Consider the following 23,167-nt stretch of genomic DNA (forward strand, 5'->3'; position numbering starts at 1 on the left):
ACAATATCCTGCCGCAATGAATCTCTAATACACTGATAAGTGAAGTGTAAATAAATTGGAATTCGTTTAAGTAGCTTTAATGGAATTATAGGAAATCGAAAATAAATCTGAATATTTTAAATTAAATTTTAATAAAATCCGAAGTCATGATTTTGTTGCACTGCTCTCGTTGTGCGTTGAAACTACATATGAACTAAGGCATTCCTTCCTAGTGCCTGTTAAATTCGGCTCCTACTCTTGCCTTTCCCTAGTTGAAGTTCGTAAATAAAAATGTACGTTCGAACGGAGAATATTAACTGATCTAGCTATCTATCTAACTTCAGCATAATCTTTGGCTGTCCCACACATGCCCTTGTCGGTTCTATGTCCCATTAAATAGTTATATTTCAATAACATTCAACCACAATGCAAGCTACACTACTCTCTTGCAAATAACATGGAAGCGCTTAACTGCGAGGTTTGGCAAACATCATCTTATATATATATATATCGGTGTCGTAATGCTTTTGGTTATCTACAGCTATTCAAAGTCGAAGTATTCTAATATTCATTATAAAACATCTACACTGAAATGCAATTACGTCACGAGCATACATCTATAGTAATACATGCAGTTCGTACCTTGGCTTAAGTAGCTCCTGCGGTGTGGGCACTCTTACGCAAATAAAACATATACTTCACTAGTAGTGTGGCACAACTTAACTTGCAGGTACACGATGGTCCTGCATCGCGTAACAAACATCTCAAATCACTATCCATAACTCGTAACTTTCCTCAATTATCATATTCATATTCTCATTATAACATCAATCTTATATCAGCACCGTAGCCTCCATAATAATATATCGCGTTCCAAACTTGACGACTACGTAAAAATACCACACTGTTTCTTAATAAAATTCACAAGTCGCAGATCCTCATAACCTATCGACGAGTTCAATGCCCCTTTCTATGAACCAACAAATGCGTAATTCCATGTTTCTTTTTACACCGCGCACATCCATTCGTGACGTCAACTTAATTCATTACATCAATGAAATCTCTATAATCTCTCATTATGTCAATTCAATCAGCTGTTTCATATTTCTCTTCAAAACTCACGCTTCCTACAAGTATTCTAGCCGATATAGCATAACTTCTGCTATGTTATTAACTTGTAATTATGACTTAATTATCTCACACTTAGATGATAATCATCACTTGCATTGCCTTCTTATCGGCCTACAATTAGCCATCAGCACATACCTAAGGTACATGTGTAAGCAAACCAAAAATTATGCAATAAAATGTTATGAATGACTTAGCTCGCTCATAGTTGTCCCTGGTCCAGCTGTTCCATTCCCATTGGATGTAGATGGGTCTTCGGTTCGGTCACGGGTAAGACATCTGGAACGTCATCCGCTCCTCCGCTCTGGTAGTATTATCTGGTTTCCCGTCGCCTTCTTTTCGTCATGGCTCGGTCGGATGGTTACCCGTCGCCTTCCTCGTCATTTCCTGGTCGTATGGTAAGATGAATTGTTCCCAGGTCGGTCCATCATGTGAATTCAGTGCATCATCTTGATCATCTTCTTGACAATCTCAAAATCGAAGCTAGTAATATTACGATATGCTGCCATTTTACTATTGACGTCGTTTATCCTTAAATTTTAATTTATTTCGTAGCTCCTCGTCGTCTTCGCAATTTCTTACGTATCGACTTCAGTACTTTTATTTTCGTCTTAACCGTTTGAATTTTGGTGAAGACTGATACTTTATTCTTATTTAATCGTCGTATTCTTTCCTTTCTTTTATATGCGCAGCCATTTGCTTCTCCAAATCAAATATTACGATTACGGTGATTGCGTCCGCTCTCGATGCCGTGCAAATTTCAAGATGAAGATTTTCAATAATAAACTTTTTCTATTTTTTTGAAAACAATACTGTGCACCGTCCACTGTCCATCTTACTCGAAAACATTACCATTCCGTGAAATATATGGCCCTCTGAGACATCATAGCCGGCGACTATTCCATGCTTGCTTTAGATTACTAGGCCCATACCTTAGGTCGGCGCTATTTTGTAATCTGTCGTGGACGTGCGAACGAGCACATTTTCTCCCCCGTCACGGATAAAATATATTGGTCACAATATATTTTCCTTTCTTAAACTCACATCATAAATGTGCCTTCGCTTCTTATATATATTCATTGTCCTATTGCGACTGGCTAATCGATTTTAATATATCGACCGTTGATTATCGCTCCAGATTTAGAGATGCTCATTGCTATTCTCGACTGTGCTTATGTAATCAGCTGATTCTTTCCTTCAATAAACATAATAAATCGTAATTTCAAATGACTTGCAAACGGTAACTTGAATTGGTATGTAATTTATACATTCTTGGCCCTTTATTCTACTAGTTCTGTTGTTTCATTAGTCTGATTTTCTTGGTAATAAGGCTTGATGTTAGAAGCATTGTGTACATTTCTGTACTTTCCATTCATGCTTGTTAATTCGTATGCATTATTTCCTAGCACACGCTCTACTTTATATGGACCGTTGTATAATGGTAGGAACTTCGCACATACTCTGTTCGGTGCATTAGATATTGGTACCGTCTTAATTAATACAAGATCACCTCGTTTATAAGGTGCATGGAATTTCTTATTTTGCATCCTCTTTAGTCTTTTTCGTGATTGTTCCAGTAGCTTTTCCTTTATCATAGTCTCTATTTGCTGTGGATCTGGCTTCCTTTACGTCGCATGTTTCCTCTCGAACCAAGTCTTCTGGTCGGATGTCCCAGTGATCAAATTGTGTTATTATTCAACTACGAATTTTGACAATGTTTCTATTTTCCCGATCATTTTCTTCTTCCAACTGAGTTATTATTCCATCGGCGTTTTTTTTTTTTCTTACCGATGGTTCGGAATCAGGCGTACCTCTCTGCGTATTGTTTTCTCTAAATTTCTCCTCTCCTCTTTTCCTCTTATAATCTTGGAGCTCGAGACTCTCTGCTCCTTCGAGATCTCCATTGATATCTTTGTCTCTAATAGCATCCTCCCATCGTGTCTTATTCTGCCTTTGCTCTCTAAGTTCTTGTATATACCTTCTATTTTCTTCATTTCTATTATACTCATTAGGCCGTCGTTTTTCATTATACCATCTTCTGTTTCTTGGATAGGGTTGGCTCCTATTTCTATTATATCGAATATTGTTCCTGTATTGTGGGTTACTTCTATGATCTCTTGGTTCCCATCTCGCAGGTTGTTCTCCGCTGCATCTACAACAATGTCTTTTTCGTGTGTTATCTTGAGTGTTAAAATGATTCTCGGTCCTGTCTTGTTCAGATCCGCTCACTCTACCGCTTGTGCTTTCATGCCTAATAGTGTTAATCGCTTCTACTTGCCTAATATTTCTGGGATTTCTTTCCACCAGGCATGATGATGTCATATCAATCTGCCTCAGCCGTTTTTCCATGTCTACTGCGGTCTGTATATCCGTGGCCGCTAACAACCTCTGTACCTCTAACGGTAGTTGTCTCTGTATAGTCTTGATCGCTTCTAATTCACTCGGTGCGCAATCTAAGTCTTGGAAACGGTGAAACTGGTAGGAAAAGAAATCGGAATACCGTGTTTGCCCTGCATTAGAAAATTTCATAGAGTAGAGCTCCAATCTCAACTGCTGTTGTATTTCTGAGTCCCAGAATTTTCTCAAGAAAGCAGCTTTAAATTCATCGTACGTGTGGAAAGTGTATTTAAATGCTCGAAACCATATATTCGGGTTCCCATCTAAGTGCTTCTCGATTATGCGTAATTTCTTTTCTTCCTGTATTCTCCCTTCTCTAAAATATTCTTCGATATCTCTAAGGAATTGTTTGGCAGAGATCTTCGCTGAACCGTCGAAGTGCTTGGGCCGATCATCATAATTTTTAATGACATTAATAATGGGAGTGCTATCACTCTGGTTGCTTCCGTTCATCATATCCAAGTCTCGCCTGTTCGAGTCGATTGTTACTGAAGGTGTGTTTTCTCTTTCTTGTACTTGTGTTTCCATAACTCTTTGCCGTTCACTTGAGTTCGAAAACACAGATTTCGCCGATTGGTTTTCTACCCTCATCTCCTGAAGTTCTTTCCTTATTTGTTTCATTTCCTCATCGGTCTTCTCCATCTTCCGTTCTGAATCAGCCTTATCAGTTTCCATTTTCTCCTTCAGTTCATTTATTTTGTCGGCTACCTGATCTGAAGCTCGGTTAAATTTTCCTACTAAGTCTTGTTGTTTCAGGCTTAGTCCTTCCATGCCCTTCGCTATTTCACTTATCTTCACATCTTCTAATCTCTTGATAGTTTCCTGTCCTTCAGTTATCTTCTTCTTTATTTCATTTACTTCTTCCCATTTCTTCTCATTACTGCCTTTGATTTCCTCTAGCTTGTCAGTCAGTTTGGCAATTTCCTCATCCACCAGTGCTGTGATGATATTTGGATTCTGTACCACTTCTGCCCTCATTCTGTTTATCTCCTCTCGCATCTCTTGGTTTTTATTTTCCATGGTTTCGGTCAACTCGGCACGCAAACCTTGTATTTCATTCCTAACTCCAAAAAATTCTTCAGTCATCTTTTCCTGTTTCCCTTTTAATTCTTGGATCATCCCTTTATGTTCGCTTTCTATTCTGCTAACGATTTCCTCCATAGTCTCCTTTTGCTTTAGTTGCCACTCTTCCTGTTTCTTGTCCAACTCCTGTATTAGTTCGTGGCGTTCTTTTCTCCTTTCTTCAATTTGCTTCTCAACTTGTTTTTGTTGCCATTCTTCTAATCTTCGTTCCTTTTCTGCTCGTCTTCTTTCTTTCTCCTCTTCCTGCCTTATTCTTTCATTCTCACGTTCATGTTTCTCTCTCTGTCTTTCTTCTTCCTGCTTTTTCTCCTTCTCTTCGCGTTCCTTTTTCTCCCTCTGTTTTTCTTCTTCCTGCTTTTTCTCCTTCTCTTCGCGTTCCTTTCTCTCCTTCTGTTTTTCTTCTTCGCGTTCCTTTTTCTCCTTCTGTTTTTCTTCTTCGCGTTCCTTTTTCTCCTTCTGTTTTTCTTCTTCCTGCCTTCTCTCCTTCTCTTCTTGCTTTTTCAAATACTCTAAGAACCACATCGGGGTTCCGTCGTGTCTCTCCTGTATTTCTCTCATTTCTTCTTCCTGACCCCTTCTGGTCTGTATTCTTCCTTGCATCGCCATGTTTCCGTCAAGTAAAATTCTATTTAGTATGCTTTCATTAAATCCCTAACAATTCTTCAATTTTCCTACGGTACTCTAAATTTCCTAGCAATCCTCTAAGTTCACAGGGTATAAATACACATACATATATATAACACAATTCACAGCTCCTTAAACTACTTATACTAAAATAGTCTCTTATGTCACTATTGTGCACTAGGTTAAAGTTTCTTGTTTCCAATCACTTATGATACGGATGGACCTTGCTGGAAACAGCATCATCTTACCAGGTAGACCATGAACAACTAGACCATGAATTCGGATTTTGTCATTTTGAATTCACTCCGGAACTGATCATAATAGAAGAAAATAAATTATTACTATATGGCATTTAGCCTACCTTCTACATACACAAGCCTACATAACCTTTAACATGTGCAATATTTTTTTAAAAATAAAATCAGTTAAAATTAACTCATATTATTAATATGACCAGAGGAAAATAAACACTTAACAAATCTCATTCACTCCTCAACATTGACCATTTCATTTAATATGACTTTATACTCATATATATTATACCCCCTTCTCCATCACAGACTCTCGTCATATATCTTGCAAACATTACAAACCTAATAAATCCTTTCCATACAATATCTCTACATATTATTATCTATGTTGATCAATATTATCTGAACTTATTGTATTCCATAACAATACGTTCCCACGGCGACTTCTCTTCTCGGTCACAGTATAGGAGCTAGCTGAAATATTCTAATATTCAATCTCTTTCTTGACGATCCCGCGGTGTCTTTCACTTCTGGTCACCGTTGGTACTCCAATTTAATGCATTATACTCCCACGGTGTCTTTCTCTTCTACTCACGTTGGTGCGACAACTTAATGTGCTTTCCCGCGGTGTTTTTCTTTTAAATAGCCTCACGATTGGGCAGCAATTAAATGTGGCCGCGGAGTATTTCTCTTCAGTTAGGCCCCACGATTGGGCAGCCAATTAAATGTAACCCATTGGTCAGTGCAACCTTTCCCGATGCCTCAATCTATGTTGCTGCGCCACGATAGGCGACCGATTAATGCAACCAACGGGTTAAACATTCTTTGCCCGATACCTCCATTTTTTAACTCGACGCTTGGCAGCCTAGTTTGACGAAATGGAATCGCTCAGCGGATACCTCAGGGTTTAATTATGGCTAGTAGGACCTGTAATCCTACTGTAGAATTCGCTTAACGTGGATCAATGAGAAATCCGACCCACGGATGTCACCCATCGTTATTTACGACATTATAATAATCACCGCCAGCTACCTTATTAGAGTTTTGACCTCGAGAAACTTGCCATGGTAAAATAAATACTTAATTATACGATTCCTTACTTCACTATAAATTAACTTACAATCTAGTCATTACTTAAAGAACTCATGACACCAGAAATTGTAGAAAAACAACAAAATATTTATTAATAAAATACTAAATTACTAATTTCCATATTATGTAACGCAGTATTCAAATTGACTGATAATATGTATGAAAATATGTATGAGTCAGTGCTGGCTCGTATGATAAATAAAAAATAATATTCAGTATTTAAATTAATGAAATGATCAGTTCCTTTGTGAAGTTGAAATTAAAAAATTACACATTTACAACGGATCACTGGACCTTATCCGAGTTCCACTTCGCATTTTAAATATAAGTAAAACATCGACACAATAAACTCGTTCCGAAAGTTCACTTTCTTTAGTCTTATTTAAGCACTCTCACCTGGATACAATATCCTGCCGCAATGAATCTCTAATACACTGATAAGTGAAGTGTAAATAAATTGGAATTCGTTTAAGTAGCTTTAATGGAATTATAGGAAATCGAAAATAAATCTGAATATTTTAAATTAAATTTTAATAAAATCCGAAGTCATGATTTTGTTGCACTGCTCTCGTTGTGCGTTGAAACTACATATGAACTAAGGCATTCCTTCCTAGTGCCTGTTAAATTCGGCTCCTACTCTTGCCTTTCCCTAGTTGAAGTTCGTAAATAAAAATGTACGTTCGAACGGAGAATATTAACTGATCTAGCTATCTATCTAACTTCAGCATAATCTTTGGCTGTCCCACACATGCCCTTGTCGGTTCTATGTCCCATTAAATAGTTATATTTCAATAACATTCAACCACAATGCAAGCTACACTACTCTCTTGCAAATAACATGGAAGCGCTTAACTGCGAGGTTTGGCAAACATCATCTTATATATATATATATCGGTGTCGTAATGCTTTTGGTTATCTACAGCTATTCAAAGTCGAAGTATTCTAATATTCATTATAAAACATCTACACTGAAATGCAATTACGTCACGAGCATACATCTATAGTAATACATGCAGTTCGTACCTTGGCTTAAGTAGCTCCTGCGGTGTGGGCACTCTTACGCAAATAAAACATATACTTCACTAGTAGTGTGGCACAACTTAACTTGCAGGTACACGATGGTCCTGCATCGCGTAACAAACATCTCAAATCACTATCCATAACTCGTAACTTTCCTCAATTATCATATTCATATTCTCATTATAACATCAATCTTATATCAGCACCGTAGCCTCCATAATAATATATCGCGTTCCAAACTTGACGACTACGTAAAAATATCACACTGTTTCTTAATAAAATTCACAAGTCGCAGATCCTCATAACCTATCGACGAGTTCAATGCCCCTTTCTATGAACCAACAAATGCGTAATTCCATGTTTCTTTTTACACCGCGCACATCCATTCGTGACGTCAACTTAATTCATTACATCAATGAAATCTCTATAATCTCTCATTATGTCAATTCAATCAGCTGTTTCATATTTCTCTTCAAAACTCACGCTTCCTACAAGTATTCTAGCCGATATAGCATAACTTCTGCTATGTTATTAACTTGTAATTATGACTTAATTATCTCACACTTAGATGATAATCATCACTTGCATTGCCTTCTTATCGGCCTACAATTAGCCATCAGCACATACCTAAGGTACATGTGTAAGCAAACCAAAAATTATGCAATAAAATGTTATGAATGACTTAGCTCGCTCATAGTTGTCCCTGGTCCAGCTGTTCCATTCCCATTGGATGTAGATGGGTCTTCGGTTCGGTCACGGGTAAGACATCTGGAACGTCATCCGCTCCTCCGCTCTGGTAGTATTATCTGGTTTCCCGTCGCCTTCTTTTCGTCATGGCTCGGTCGGATGGTTACCCGTCGCCTTCCTCGTCATTTCCTGGTCGTATGGTAAGATGAATTGTTCCCAGGTCGGTCCATCATGTGAATTCAGTGCATCATCTTGATCATCTTCTTGACAATCTCAAAATCGAAGCTAGTAATATTACGATATGCTGCCATTTTACTATTGACGTCGTTTATCCTTAAATTTTAATTTATTTCGTAGCTCCTCGTCGTCTTCGCAATTTCTTACGTATCGACTTCAGTACTTTTATTTTCGTCTTAACCGTTTGAATTTTGGTGAAGACTGATACTTTATTCTTATTTAATCGTCGTATTCTTTCCTTTCTTTTATATGCGCAGCCATTTGCTTCTCCAAATCAAATATTACGATTACGGTGATTGCGTCCGCTCTCGATGCCGTGCAAATTTCAAGATGAAGATTTTCAATAATAAACTTTTTCTATTTTTTTGAAAACAATACTGTGCACCGTCCACTGTCCATCTTACTCGAAAACATTACCATTCCGTGAAATATATGGCCCTCTGAGACATCATAGCCGGCGACTATTCCATGCTTGCTTTAGATTACTAGGCCCATACCTTAGGTCGGCGCCATTTTGTAATCTGTCGTGGACGTGCGAACGAGCACAATGTCAATACATGGTCCCACACTCCCTCCGACCCTGTACAACTCACTGAATCAGCCACATTACTGTCTTCAGTTCTAAGTCTACACACAATATTCATGGCCTCGTACTCAATAGTTCCCGGTTTAGTTCTGGAGCACATTTAGTAATTGCTTGCCACTTTCTTAGGATGACTCTCAATAAAATCAACGTTGAAATAATCTCTCTGCATTTGTTCTGACAGCATCAACTCTACTTGTGCACATCCCAATTCTCAGTCTGATCTACCCCTTTCTCCAGATTTCCCTTGGATTCTCGTCATGCGCAATGCCCTCCAATTTACTGTGATGATCTTAACCATGCAAAAACTTCAATGTCCGAAAGGCACCTAATAAAATACATCCTAGTGCAACCCTAACCTACCACTAATAGAGTGAGGACAAAGAAAATGTACACAGTCCCTGACGTATTTATTGGATATAATGACCAAAACACTAATGCCTGTGTGGCTTCCATTTACAGCTCCTATTTATTTAAATGGCCCTGATCCGAATCTAATCACTATATTTCATGCCAATATGAATCAGTCAAATTCATCTTTTACTCCCGAAGCTATCTGCGAAGCCCTCTTAGCTGCTACATATTTGCGCTTAGTACATGACACGGCTGTTATCAGCAGGTCCTGAGGTGTTCGGGTCAAATCCACTGGGATCCATGGTGTGTCGACTTCTCTCTCGTTCCGTAGATAATTGGTTGGAAACTTTGAAACAGGTTAAGGTCGTAGATCTTAGCTTGTATCCCAAATACACGTTCGAAACCTAAGTTAGGATATACTTTATAATATATGCTATTACGGTATGATGATAAGCGGGGTTGAAAGTCAGGTGGTGAGTTTCACAAACAGGAAAAGTCCTCCTTCTGGAAATCATTGTAGGTATCTAGGTGTTAATATAACGAAAAATCTTCGTTGGGGTAATTACATAAATACACTGACTGACAGAGCAAATGCAGCACCAAGGAAGAGTGGTTCGAAAGGGATGAAAGTTGGGCAAAGAACAGAGACGGCACGGACGAATAATTGATGTTTATTTCAAACCGATATGCAGGTTACACAATGCGCACGGCATCGACTCAGTAGGATGTAGGACCACCGCGAGCGGCAATGCACGTAGAAACACGTCGAGGTACAGAGTCAATAAGAGTACGGATGGTGTCCTGAGGGATGGTTCTCCATTCTCTGTCAACCATTTGCCACAGTTGGTCGTCCGTACGAGGCTGGGGCAGAGTTTGCAAACGGCGTCCAATGAGATCCCACACGTGTTCGATTGGTGAGAGATCCGGAGAGTACGCTGGCCACGGAAGCATCTGTACACCTCGTAGAGCCTGTTGGGAGATGCGAGCAGTGTGTGGGCGGGCATTATCCTGCTGAAACAGAGCATTGGGCAGCCCCTGAAGGTACGGGAGTGCCACCGGCCGCAGCACATGCTGCACGTAGCGGTGGGCATTTAACGTGCCTTGAATACGCACTAGAGGTGACGTGGAATCATACGCAATAGCGCCCCAAACCATGATGCCGCGTTGTCTAGCGGTAGGGCGCTCCACAGTTACTGCCGGATTTGACCTTTCTCCACGCCGACGCCACACGCGTCTGCGGTGACTATCACTGACAGAACAGAAGCGTGACTCATCGGAGAACACGACGTTTCCCCATTCCCTCATCCAAGTCGCTCTAGCCCGGCACCATGCCAGGCGTGCACGTCTATGCTGTGGAGTCAATGGTAGTCTTCTGAGAGGACGCCGGGAGTGCAGTCCTCCGTCAACCAATCGACGGGAAATTGTTCTGGTCGATATTGGAACAGCCAGGGTGTCTTGCACATGCTGAAGAATGGCGGTTGACGTGGCGTGCGGGGCTGCCACCGCTGGGCGGCGGATGCGCCGATCCTCGCGTGCTGACGTCACTCGGGCTGCGCCTGGACCCCTCGCACTTGCCACATGTCCCTGCGCCAACCATCTTCGCCACAGGCGCTGCACCGTGGACACATCCCTATGGGTATCGGCTGCGATTTGACGAAGCGACCAACCTGCCCTTCTCAGCCCGATCACCATACCCCTCGTAAAGTCGTCTGTCTGCTGGAAATGCCTCCGTTGACGGCGGCCTGGCATTCTTAGCTATACACGTGTCCTGTGGCACACGACAACACGTTCTACAATGACTGTCGGCTGAGAAATCACGGTACGAAGTGGGCCATTCGCCAACGCCGTGTCCCATTTATCGTTCGCTACGTGCGCAGCACAGCGGCGCATTTCACATCATGAGCATACCTCAGTGACGTCAGTCTACCCTGCAATTGGCATAAAGTTCTGACCACTCCTTCTTGGTGTTGCATTTGCTCTGTCAGTCAGTGTATGATTGTAAATAAAGGGTACAGATCTCTGTACATGGTTATGAGGGTATTTAGGGGTTGTAGTGAGGATGTAAAGAGAGAGCATCGATTTGTTCTGGGCGATTTCCGACAAAGGAGTAGCGTTACAAAAATGTTGCAAAGTTTGGGCTGGGAAGACTTGGGAGAAAGGAGACGAGCTGCTCGACTAAGTGGTATGTTCCGAGCTGTCAGTGGAGAGATGGCGTGGGAGGACATCAGTAGACGAGTAAGTTTGAGTGGTGTCTTTAAAAGTAGGAAAGATCACAATATGAAGGTAAAGTTGGAATTCAAGAGGACAAATTGGGGCAAATATTCGTTTATAGGAAGGGGAGTTAGGGATTGGAATAACTTACCAAGGGAGATATTCAATAAATATCCAATTTCTTTGAAATCATTTAAGAAAAGTCCGATCAACCAATAGCAACCTAATTGTGTGATTATCTCCCGGTTACATTTCAGTCCATCTCTGAAGGATCCCCGATTACCGCATTCGAAATTGTATTACGGTACAACGTTGTATAATTTACAGTATTTAGTACAGTGACACTGCTCGGATGATGTAAGGCTCTCTTGCATCACTGCCTGATATCTCGGCCTCGCGCACGACACCGACACTACGTGCCATCCCCTTGTTCGTAGCATTGAGCCCGTCGGTCTTGAGCGCTGTGTGACCTAAGTGGTGTACAGTGGTGTGCTAGGTGCGCTGAGAAATTACTCGCGGCCTCTTGTGCTTTAGGCCGTGAGTCTCATAGGAGCCTGATGTGTTACCACACAGTAGGGCCCTGCTGTAGATAGTCTTAGATCGATTTATCATTCTCACCCTAACAGTGTCTATCTGACACATGTCGTGGAGGTGGGTGATACGTGTGTACCGATCGCAACCCGTTATAAATCGCAGGGCCCGGTTCTGAACGGACGCAGGTGGCCCATATAGGACAGGCATACTCAAGTAGCGGCCTAACCATCGTCGTGTACAGGAGGAGCCTGTTTTCGGCGTAAATCATAGGGAATCATTATGATACCCTTGCGTGGGCGGAGCCTGAAATGGTAGTTACATGCTGACGGTAGGTCAGTCCGCGGTCCAGGGTGACCCCCAGGTACTTGGCACTGTTCTTGAGCTTCAGAAGGTGGAGTACTTCAGTAGGGAGCTGGTGCCGTAGCGGGGGTACCGTCTTCGATCCCACGAAGGAAGTTTCAGCTGCATTCCTAATAGCTGTAGAAATTAGTTCAGCCTGGACGTCTATATCTTCCGAAGAGCGAATGCTGGGATTGTCCGTGATGTTATCTGAGAGTGTAGAGCGGAAAAGCTGAAAGTCGATCTTCCTTCTATGTAGTGGGATGAGAGGGGAATCGGAAAGGGGGTGGCGTCTAGGATGAGTAGCACAGGGCAGTGATCGGACTCATGGTATAGAGGCTGGGATACATATCGAGGTTGCACTTGCGCTTTCCCTTTTATAGTCTGAAGGGGCCAACGTGCCAATAGTGATTCCCCGGTTAACAAGAGGCTCCCTTTGTGTTCGGCCAGCTACCTCGCAACGGATATTCCAAATAAGTTTGAAATAAACAGAACAGGCACAGTTACATCGTTTTAAAGGCTCCTTCAGCGGGAATTGTCCTCATTATGTGACTCATATGGGAGATCGAATTGAAACGATTCCAGGCCTGGATATTTTGTGCTAGGGGACACCCTGACGCTGTTCGGCAGTTGCCCGATTTCAAATCCCTCGCTCTGTCTCTTGCAGGCTGTTTGCTGACTCTCTTCTCCTTGCGAACCCAAGCCATCGGCGGAGTTTACACCTGTAAAATTACTGGAATCCTTCTTTGGTTCACCTGTGGAGAAGGACGCAGCACCCTGCGTTTGTATTCACGGTCACCCAGCGTGCCTAAGCTCGTTCCCTAGCGCTAAATTCAAAATGTTCCACAGTGTTAAATCAACTCAATTGGACTGTGAAATGATAGCTTCATCATACATACCGGGTAAATCAGCTGCGCCTGACGTTTTATGCTGTTAGGCATCCCACCGAACGTCACTGGTGTCGTTATGGTCTATTCTCCTTTGCCGCACGCCAAGCAACAATCGCCTTTAATCACTCACTGCATCATTGCCTTTGCAAAAACATGTACCGTATGCGACAATGCATCAAACTGTCATATGGTTATGTAAAAAGCATGTGCCAATTATGAGCTTTCAGTAGGGTATGAAATGAACGTAAAAAGGATGGCATACTGATAGGAAACGTGTGTGCATTTGTGAAGCACAAGTAGTAGTCCGTCTTGTAGGCTTCCTGGAAACCTACTCGCTAGAGTCGCCGTGGTGTCATACGTTAAGTGCGGTGTTGTTAATACAGCTGGGTTTGGTAGGTGGGTTCGAATCCCACTTCAGCCTGTAAACTTTATTCGCATTTTGCACTTCGAGAATCATCCACAAAGCCAATGTATCCGAATGCCTTCATGCCGTGGGTTATTTTATTTATTTATTTATTTATTTATTTATTTAATTATTTATTTATTTGGCACTGTTCTAGGCCATTAGGGCTGCTTATGTGGATGTTTTAAAACCAGGGCTGGACGAGGATAGAATGGCTGTTTGTTTGTTTCCGCTTGACTGAGCAACAGCCTGTTAGCGCGGTAACGCACGTTTCAGCTCGCCGTTGAACTGCCATTCTGGCTCTTTGTAGCATTATAGGTGTTACGGATTCACACGCTTCCGTAATAAGGTTTCGAAGACTTTCAGGATTTTCCGCCTGCTGAGCGTACACTACATCCTTCAAATAGCCCCATAGGAAGAAGTCCAGTGGCGTCAAATCGGGCGATCTAGCAGGCCAGGTGACAGGTCCTCCCCTTCCTATCCATCGACCGGGATGTGTAACATTCAGGTAGTTGCGAACATCTGCTGACATGTGAGAGCTCCGTCGTCTTGATATCACCTGGTTACACGCTCACCCAGGGGCACAAATCTAGCAGCAATGGTAGTTGGTCTTGAAGAAACTCTAGGTACCAGGTTCCTATTAAATGATCCTCAAAGAAATATGGTCCAATTTGGTGATCACCCGGTATACCACACCATGCTGCCTGCCTCTCACTGCAGTAGTGCATATTATGACGATTCACAGAGCCATTATTATGAAATCGTGCCTCGCCCGAAAATAAAACACTAGATCATTTGCCACATGCGTCAGTATCTACGCACATAAATCGACACGAGCTTCGAAATCTCGTCCGTGGAGTTCTTGATGTAGTTGCAGGTGATATGGAAGAAAAACTGGAATGCAATATCTTCACAACAGACGACTGGCTGATGTTGGCCTGTTGTACTACTGCTCGGGTACTCGTGTGAGGATTCTCCCGGAAAGTGTCCAAAACCATCTCAGCAGTTTTACCGGACGTAACTGGTGCCTCTCTAACACGACCTGTTCTTAAAGTGACGAAGTTATACGCAAACATCGCTCCACTCTCCTAAACGTATTTCCGCGTGGCTGTTGTCTGTGTGGTACAGACGCTGCGTTTCCTGTGCGTTCTGTCTTGCTTCGCCGTAGATGAGCACCATGTTAACATACTCATCTGCTGAATACAAAGCGAAGAAATGACCAGGACTGCTAGGCTACACCAAGTGTCAGGCCACTACACATTCAACATGCATGCTGCTGGTCGAATGTGGCACGAATGGCCTCTTATTTGATCTTCAAAGTTTAAAATATGAATGAAAACATTTATCGCTCGTGGGATTCGAAGCCACCTACCATCGCAACATGCGTCAACACGTCTGTGGTTAGTCCACTACACCACGGTGACTGTTGCCTCCAGTTTATTACATAAGCGTACTTGGTGTAAAACTACACCCCCCTTCACAAACAAAAAAACAAGTTTTTTTATCAGTATGTCACCACTTTTAGCGATAATTTCATAACGAATCGAAAGCTTATAATTGACATGTACATTTTACATGACCGTATGACAGTGGATGTATTGTGTAAATACCTGTCGCATACATGTTTTTGCAAAAGTCGTGCAGTGATGACGCAGTAAGTGCTTTAAAGGCGACTGTAGCTTGGGATGCGGCAAAAGAAAATCGACCATCACCCCACTGACGTTCGTTGGGATGTCTAAAATCGGAAACGTCAGGCGCAGCGGACTCACCCAGAATATATTTATTCGTATATCAAAATACTGGTCCGCCTCTGTGGTGTAGTGGTTAGCGTGATTAGCTGCCACCTCCGGAGGTCCGGGTTCGATTCCCGGCTCTGCCACGAAATTTGAAAAGTGGTACGAGGGCTGGAACGGGGTCCACTCAGCCTCGGGAAGTCAACTGAGTAGAGGTGGGTTCGATTCCCACCTCAGCCATCCTGGAAGTGGTTTTCCGTGGTTTCCCACTTCTCCTCCAGGCAAATGCCGGGATGGTAACTAACTTAAGGCCACGGCCGCTTCCTTCCCTCTTCCTTGTCTATCCCTTCCCATATTCCCATCCCTCCACAAGGCCCCTGTTCAGCATAGCAGGTGAGGCCGCCTGGGTGAGGTACTGGCCATTCTCCCCAGTTGTATCCCCGACCCAAAGTCTGAAACTCTAGGACACTGCCCTTGAGGCGGTAGAAGTGGGATCCCTCGCCGAGTCCGAGGGAAAAGCCAACCCTGGAGGGTAAAAAGATTAAGATAAGAAGAAGAAGATATCAAAACACTGTATTTACAGAATCTACTTTAAAATAAAGAATTATTACTTAAGGTGTCAACATTAATATCTGTGAATTCGACGCCTTTCCATTGGGGCGCTAGATTTTGATCGAATTCCTCTACAGTAATAAGTTACTTAACTTCTCCACTCTGACTGGTGTTTCATGTTTTCAGTGACGTCTTTTACCTCTACCGATTATCATACCAGTGGTACACTCTCCTGGGCTGTACAGTCACCATGCTGGTGTCATTGGTGGTCAGTTTCTTGACAGGAGCCAATGACGCACGTTCTATTGATCATCGGTTATTGAGTCCTGTCATTCGTTGGTTCCTGCCCAGCCAGAAGCCAGACAAGGGATATGAGGTAAGAATGTGGTTTTCTGTTCATATTTCTTCTGAAGTAACGTCACCATCATAGCTCAATTCTTTAACTCCCATGATCCCGTTGGGAGATATGTTTGCTGTATAAATTCTCAAGCAATCCGTTGTTTAAGAGTGCTGTTTTTTATTTCCATTGTTGTCCAGAACTCATTCATGCTTACGTGTAAAATGACTGATGAATCGTGTAAAACATGTCAGTGCTGTACACGGAGTTGGCTAACATCCTGATGGAGGAGGCGAACGATACTGACGAAGTACTGAAATTCACCTCTGATAATAAAGACACTTATAAAAAAGTACAAAAGTTGAAAGCTAGAAAGGCAGTTGGGATTGATAAGATTCTTCTTTCTTTCTTAATCTGTTTACCCTCCAGGATTGGATTTCCCCTCGGACTCGGCGAGGGATCCCACCTCTACCGCCTCAAGGGCAGTGTCCTGGAGAGTGAGGCATTGGGTCGGGTATACAACTAGGGAGAATGACCAGTACCTCTCCCATCTGCTATGCTGAACAAGGGCCTCTTAGAGGGATGGGAAGATTGGAAGGGATAGACAAGGAAGAGGGAAGGAAGCGGCCGTGGCCTTAAGTTAGTTACCATCCCGGCATTTGCCTGGAGCAGAAGTGAGAAACCACGGAAAACCACTTCCAGGATGGCTGAGGTGAGAATCGAACCAATCTCTGCTCATTTGACCTCCGATGCTGAGTGGACCATGTTCCACCCCTCGTACCACTTTTCAAATTTCGTGGCAGAGCCGGGAATTGAACTCGGGCCTCCCGAGCTGGCAGCTAATCACACTAACCACTACACCACAGAGGTGGCACGAATAAACTAGTGTATGAAACTGAACTCAGCACTGAATTTGTCCGGTGGGATCGTTCATTACGTGCTGACGAATGTGAAGTACCAGTTTCCTGAACTTGTCTCCGTAGCGACTTACTTGGACCGGCTTGCAGTCTTCCCTGTACTGTATGTTCTAACCTCTCCTGTCTTCCCCTTCGCTGTTTCTTCTTATGAGTTACGGAACCAGTACTACGCCACTTGTAAACCAGTTGATGCACGTAACGTTTTGATGGTACTGTAGAACCGCGAACCTGTCTACGAAAATTTCGAAGGCAACTTTCAACTGCTTTCGTCTTCTTGTGCAAATAACAATCGACCAAAAATATTCTCTGTGTTGCAGTGTTATTAACCACCGCGATAACAACTACACAACACACATTAAAAGTGTAATATTTCTGGGGAACTGATGTCAAGACTTGTTATCACGCCAAGCTTGACAGTAGCCATATGGCGCTCGATTGGGGATTCCCACGGCCTGTGACCTAGAGTACTGTAGGAAGTCTTAAATTATACTCCGTGTAATTTTGGAAGGACACACGCTTTTCAAGATTTCTTTAAATGGGTGTAAATAGAATTATAATACAGACAATCTATAATTCGACAATACTCTTTTGTGTCTTATATAACTAGGTTCGTATATGATTTTGTTTTCACAAGTGATTTCCTAAAGCCTACGAATTTCAGGAGACTGGATTCTATAAAGTTTACATATTTAAGAGTAACTCTTCAATTTGCAACAAATGTACGAGTTAAACGGGTATACTTACCAGTTGGCAGTCAGCAAAATGCGGCCTCCTGAGTTCTGTCATGAATATCAACGAATTGAAACAGCCTAATTGTGCGCTGCGACATGCATTCACCAGAAGCGCTGAGCATGGATCTCATTGTACCTGCAACTCTGCCAACAGCCGCGCGGATGAGATCACGCCTTGTATCTTCTGTGTACATGGAAGTCCTTCCCTCATATCTGCACGGTGCTACAGTAGTCATATATCCTGGACAGCAAGACTCACATAGTACATGCCCGCAGCACGAGATGGGACTACAGTCGTCAGTCAGGCTCCGTGCAGAATGGTCGTGACGAGGTAGGAACAGCTGCCATACTCACCGGACTTGTCTCTGTATGGCTTTGCGTGGGAGATACTTTGGTACACGAGAGGACATCGTCAACGGTGTTAAGCACGAGATAAAAATTTCACATATTTTCGACATGTTGCCAGCGTATTGTGGACAATCTGGGGGGGGGGGGGTAGCAGTTTCCTCGCTTCATGTGCAACACCTGGTAAAAGCTACTCGGCAATATTGATGACTCTTACGCTCCTGTCTCTCTCGTAGATCCACAGTTCGTGCGGAAAACATTAGTTGCAATGACAACCCTAGTCATAAATCCCTATGTACAGGGAATTTCGTGTTGTGAGGGACCGTTTACTGAGGTTCATGTTGGACGAGAGTTACCCTTCCCTGTTAGCAGCTGCTGTTTGAATTACTGGGAAGGATATTAGCAGGTAATGGTTTAATGTGTAGATAAGGAGCGGAGTTCCTGGAGGAGCGGAATTTGGGGTCGAATTTCTTAGTGCTATTTTCGGACGTCATTAACCTGGTGGTGTGGGCTGAGTGAGCCCCAGGGCCAAGTAGACGTCTCGTCTGTAAATTTTCAACTTCCTGATGGGAATCGAACTCATGTCCTTTACGTGTAAGCTACACAGCCTCCAGTAGAAGATGTAACTAATACTCCGCAAACTGTAAAATAAAAATATGATGTCGTTTGGCATCGGTTTGAATTTTCATCTTAGAGAAAGTATTGAGGAAGACTGTGATGAATGGCGTAGTGTGGTCATGAGGCAACATATCAGCTGTGTAAGTGAATGCAGATTATGGGCAGAGGTAGTTTTGTGGGACACTCAGTGATGTCCTGGTTTTTCTTACATAACAGACGACAAAAGAGCGCTACAACCAAAGGTACTCCTTCCACCCCATCACATTACCACAGGCTTCAGGAGTACCTCTGGCGCAACCTCAAAGGCATTACACGACCTATGGCCGGTAGGCAGTACTTCCAACCCCAGCAGAAAACCCCGAAGAAAACAACAGTTTCCTGGAATACCATATCTCCCAGTCTTTGAGTGTTAAAATCATTGCGGGAAATAGCAATAACAAACAATCGTACACATACTCCATTATGGCAAACCACAGCACATACGAGTGTTATGGCATTATCCCCAGTTCAACACACTAAACGCTAGTTGAAGTTTAAAGCTTGATATTTTCGTCACCAAATGCAAACGAAAAATAATTCATGCAGTAGAGTGTCAGTTAGAGTCTCCTCTGCACTTTCTCAGAGCTTCATGTTATATCGTGTTGTAACTGGTCAATAATGTGTATACCGGGTGTATACTGCACCCGCCCACCTCCTGAGTCCCAGACTAGCATTTATCTCAGGGGTGATCAGTTCGAAAACGAATAAAAAAAATTCTTATCAAAGAAAATATATATATATCGGCGCATCAAATGAACACAGGGATGAACGGGGCATGAAAATTTAAGGTTACGGGGAACGACTCATTCATGGATACAAAATTCTGACTCCACAATAGGACTGGGAAGTGACAACTTAAATTCCATGGGCATACCGGACTAACTACAATGAAAAGATATGGAAGCTGTTTCCTATTGAAATTGCAATAAGGAGCAATTTATTCACTTATTTTGCATACTACACATGATGACAAATTTACATTGGGACACTTTTAATCCTGAAAAATAAATGACATAATATTTGGATTTTACCCCACTACTCTGGTAGTGTAAAACATCTGGTGAATTCGTCCCAATTGGTTACTGGGGATCGAATTCTCATCCGTATGATTGGACGTTTCACCGCTGGAGATCTTCTTTCGGGGACGAAGGCACGACAGTAACCTTTTACTGTCGTCTCCTCGTTCCGTTTGGACATGAGACACTTCCGGTATGTACATTCTGGTGAGCCGGACACCCACCGTAGAAAATGTTATCGCCTCGAAAAAACGGGAATTTATAATACGGACAAACTCTAGCCTATTATTTCCAGATTCACAAACACACCAGGTAGAGTTCATTAACTCAAAAGCTACTTTAATATTTACACTTGTCAATACGACAAGACGTACGGAAAGGTTCATTACTATGCTCTGACCCTGCAAACATGTGCCGTCCGTGGGTTATTTACGTATCTACCGCTATCTCCCCGTGAAAACCCAACATCTGGTTCAGAGCAGTTCGACACAGGATGACTGTCCCTAGCATATCCTCCTATTATTATTAGATAATCTCATTACCATTCTTTATCTGATCATTAGCATATACTTTGACTACCATCAATTAATTTTATTATTATCATTAATTTCAATTATAATCCGGTATTTGATTATTATCATTTGTCATCCGGGATGATTATATGCCAACCCTTGCCGACGTTTCAAACGAAGGTTAGTTCTTCCTCCTAAATTATCCGCACAATATAATGATCAGCTTCCTCATAAATATTTTTATTATTATTATTATTATTATTAATATTATTATTATTATTATTATTATTAATATTATTATTATTATTATTAATAGTGGAAATCGTGATTATCGTAACCCGTAATCATCCTTGCTATAATACTCCAACTTCTCGCTCTTATTAATTTCATCAAAAAAATAAAATTAAAAAAAAGTACCTTCATTGGTTATTCTTCTTCTCCTTCTTCAAATATTTTATTTATTATTATTATTAGTTAAAAATCTCAAATCTTTCATTTCATCTCCCAACATCATTATTATGTCCAAAATATAGAAAAATTTTATTTCTTCAAAAAAAAAAAGTAGCTTAGTTTTTATTATTATGATTATTATTATTATTTTTTTTTTAAAAAAACTTAATTTCGCCTGTTACACGGTAGTTCACTCTTAATATGTTTAACGCATAACCCCTTTTACGATTCCGATTTATCTTGGCACTAAGCACTTGATTTAAGACAAGATTCACTTGGAGTATGATTATTTTTATTATTATTATTAAAATGATAAGATGATATTTTAATTTCCACTCTTTAGAATTTAGTCACATATGTTAAATCCCGTTATGAACCACTAAGATCTGCTTTATATTGGTCGGGACAACGCGGTATTCGGGACCGTACCTTCAACTTCGTACTGCCGTTAATTTTATATGGGGACACCTGTCCTCCCAAGACACATCTCACAACCTATGGCACATCGCGGCTGGGCAAATACCTCCAATGCCGGCGATTGCTAAACTATTCCTTCAAATTTGAAGTCCATTTCCTTTCATCGGAACTCTTCAAACATTTAATTCATAAAATAATCCTCGGTGCGTGGATTCTACCACTAAGAACACCGGCATATGCATTTATATCATCTTAGGCCTTGAGATTCATCTATTTCATCATTACAAACAATGCGGCTCAACTTATTTCACGCCGGATATTCGTCCCTCATGACTTCCAACTCTAAATATGGGCTCAAATCATTCTGGGCTTTTAACATATCGTGACCATTCTAATTCACGTGCCTTTATCGCTTTTAAACAAAATTTAATGGTTAAAATAAAGTCCAAAAACGTAAAATCAAAAATTTACGTAAACTCAAACTGACTACGCGAATGAAAGTCTTTAACGCTACATGTCATCTCCACATTGATTATTATATTTGCACTGGCTAACTCGCGAAGCACTGTCATTATTATTATTATTATACTTTAACTTGCACACGCCCAAATATTATTATTATTATTATTATTATTATTATTATTATTTTACTTTCCTTTGTCGACTCACAACATGATTATTATTAGTATTTTAATGACCTTCCGTACGCAACACAAATCTTCCATACTCTGGCTCTTTCATAATCTGGCTGTCTAATAGAAATTATTCCTAATTAAAATACAAATGATCACCGCAGTGAATGAAATTCAAATAAATGGGTTAGCACAAAAAAAGAATTTAACACTTGAAATGAACTTAATTCAAAGTATTACAAACAGCATGCATTAATTGAAAGAAATATATCCCATATTTACATTATATACAACAAACAAATACTCAAATTAATTAATCTAACCCATTATTACGTTAATATAAATTAGTTCGTCCGTCTAACAAAAACAATTCTTGGACTCGGGAAGCGGACCATGTTAAGTAACCATAATTAATTTACACTGAACCCCGTTTAGTCGCGATAACATCCCCTAAATATCAAAATTGTGTACTCATTCCTATGTAGAATTCCATTGTCTCGTAGCGGAGGAGATATAGGCCTTACGGCCCCATGGTGATTTACCCGTCCATCATGTCGCACAATACAAATTTAACATAATAAAACACTTCTGGGTGACTACCCATGATTAATACCTTATTACACTATTTTACACAAAAATATTAATAACAAAAAAACACTTATAGGTGCTCCTAGACCCCTGACACTCGCACAATATACTCTTCATATACGCCCGAAACACACGTCGTGACACATTACGACGAAATGTCGTTCATTTGAACCGGCGCGTATCGCGTCTTCAACCGGCAGTTCCTGGTTTATTTTCAAGCCGTCTTGATCATCGCCTAGCTCCTATGATTCCCTGCTCGGATAGTTATTCACCGTCTATCTTGAGGTGTTTACTTCAGGCTCCGCACACTGCCTTCCAAAGGTACTATCGGCGTTCCGTTAGTTATTTATTATTTAAACACATGACATTCATTAAATTCAACATACAATTGTACTGATTATACACACTCGGTACTATGGATAATTTCACTGTTCGTATTCATTCTCCTAATAATTCACGTACTTTCAG

At 41.4% G+C, this 23,167-nt stretch overlaps 1 protein-coding gene across 1 annotated transcript in view; it reads left to right on the forward strand.

The window, feature by feature from the left end:
* The window catches only part of LOC136875812 (sodium-coupled monocarboxylate transporter 1), a 365,001-nt gene that overhangs the window by 331,753 nt on the left and 10,081 nt on the right, over positions 1-23,167 (forward strand). Inside the window, exon 14 of the mRNA XM_067149424.2 lies at positions 16,284-16,473. Coding sequence (XP_067005525.2) covers positions 16,284-16,473 — 190 coding nt within the window. The remainder of the gene's footprint in view (positions 1-16,283; positions 16,474-23,167) is intronic.

Source organism: Anabrus simplex, chromosome 6 (assembly GCF_040414725.1).
Source record: "Anabrus simplex isolate iqAnaSimp1 chromosome 6, ASM4041472v1, whole genome shotgun sequence".
NCBI classification, from domain to species: domain Eukaryota; kingdom Metazoa; phylum Arthropoda; class Insecta; order Orthoptera; family Tettigoniidae; genus Anabrus; species Anabrus simplex.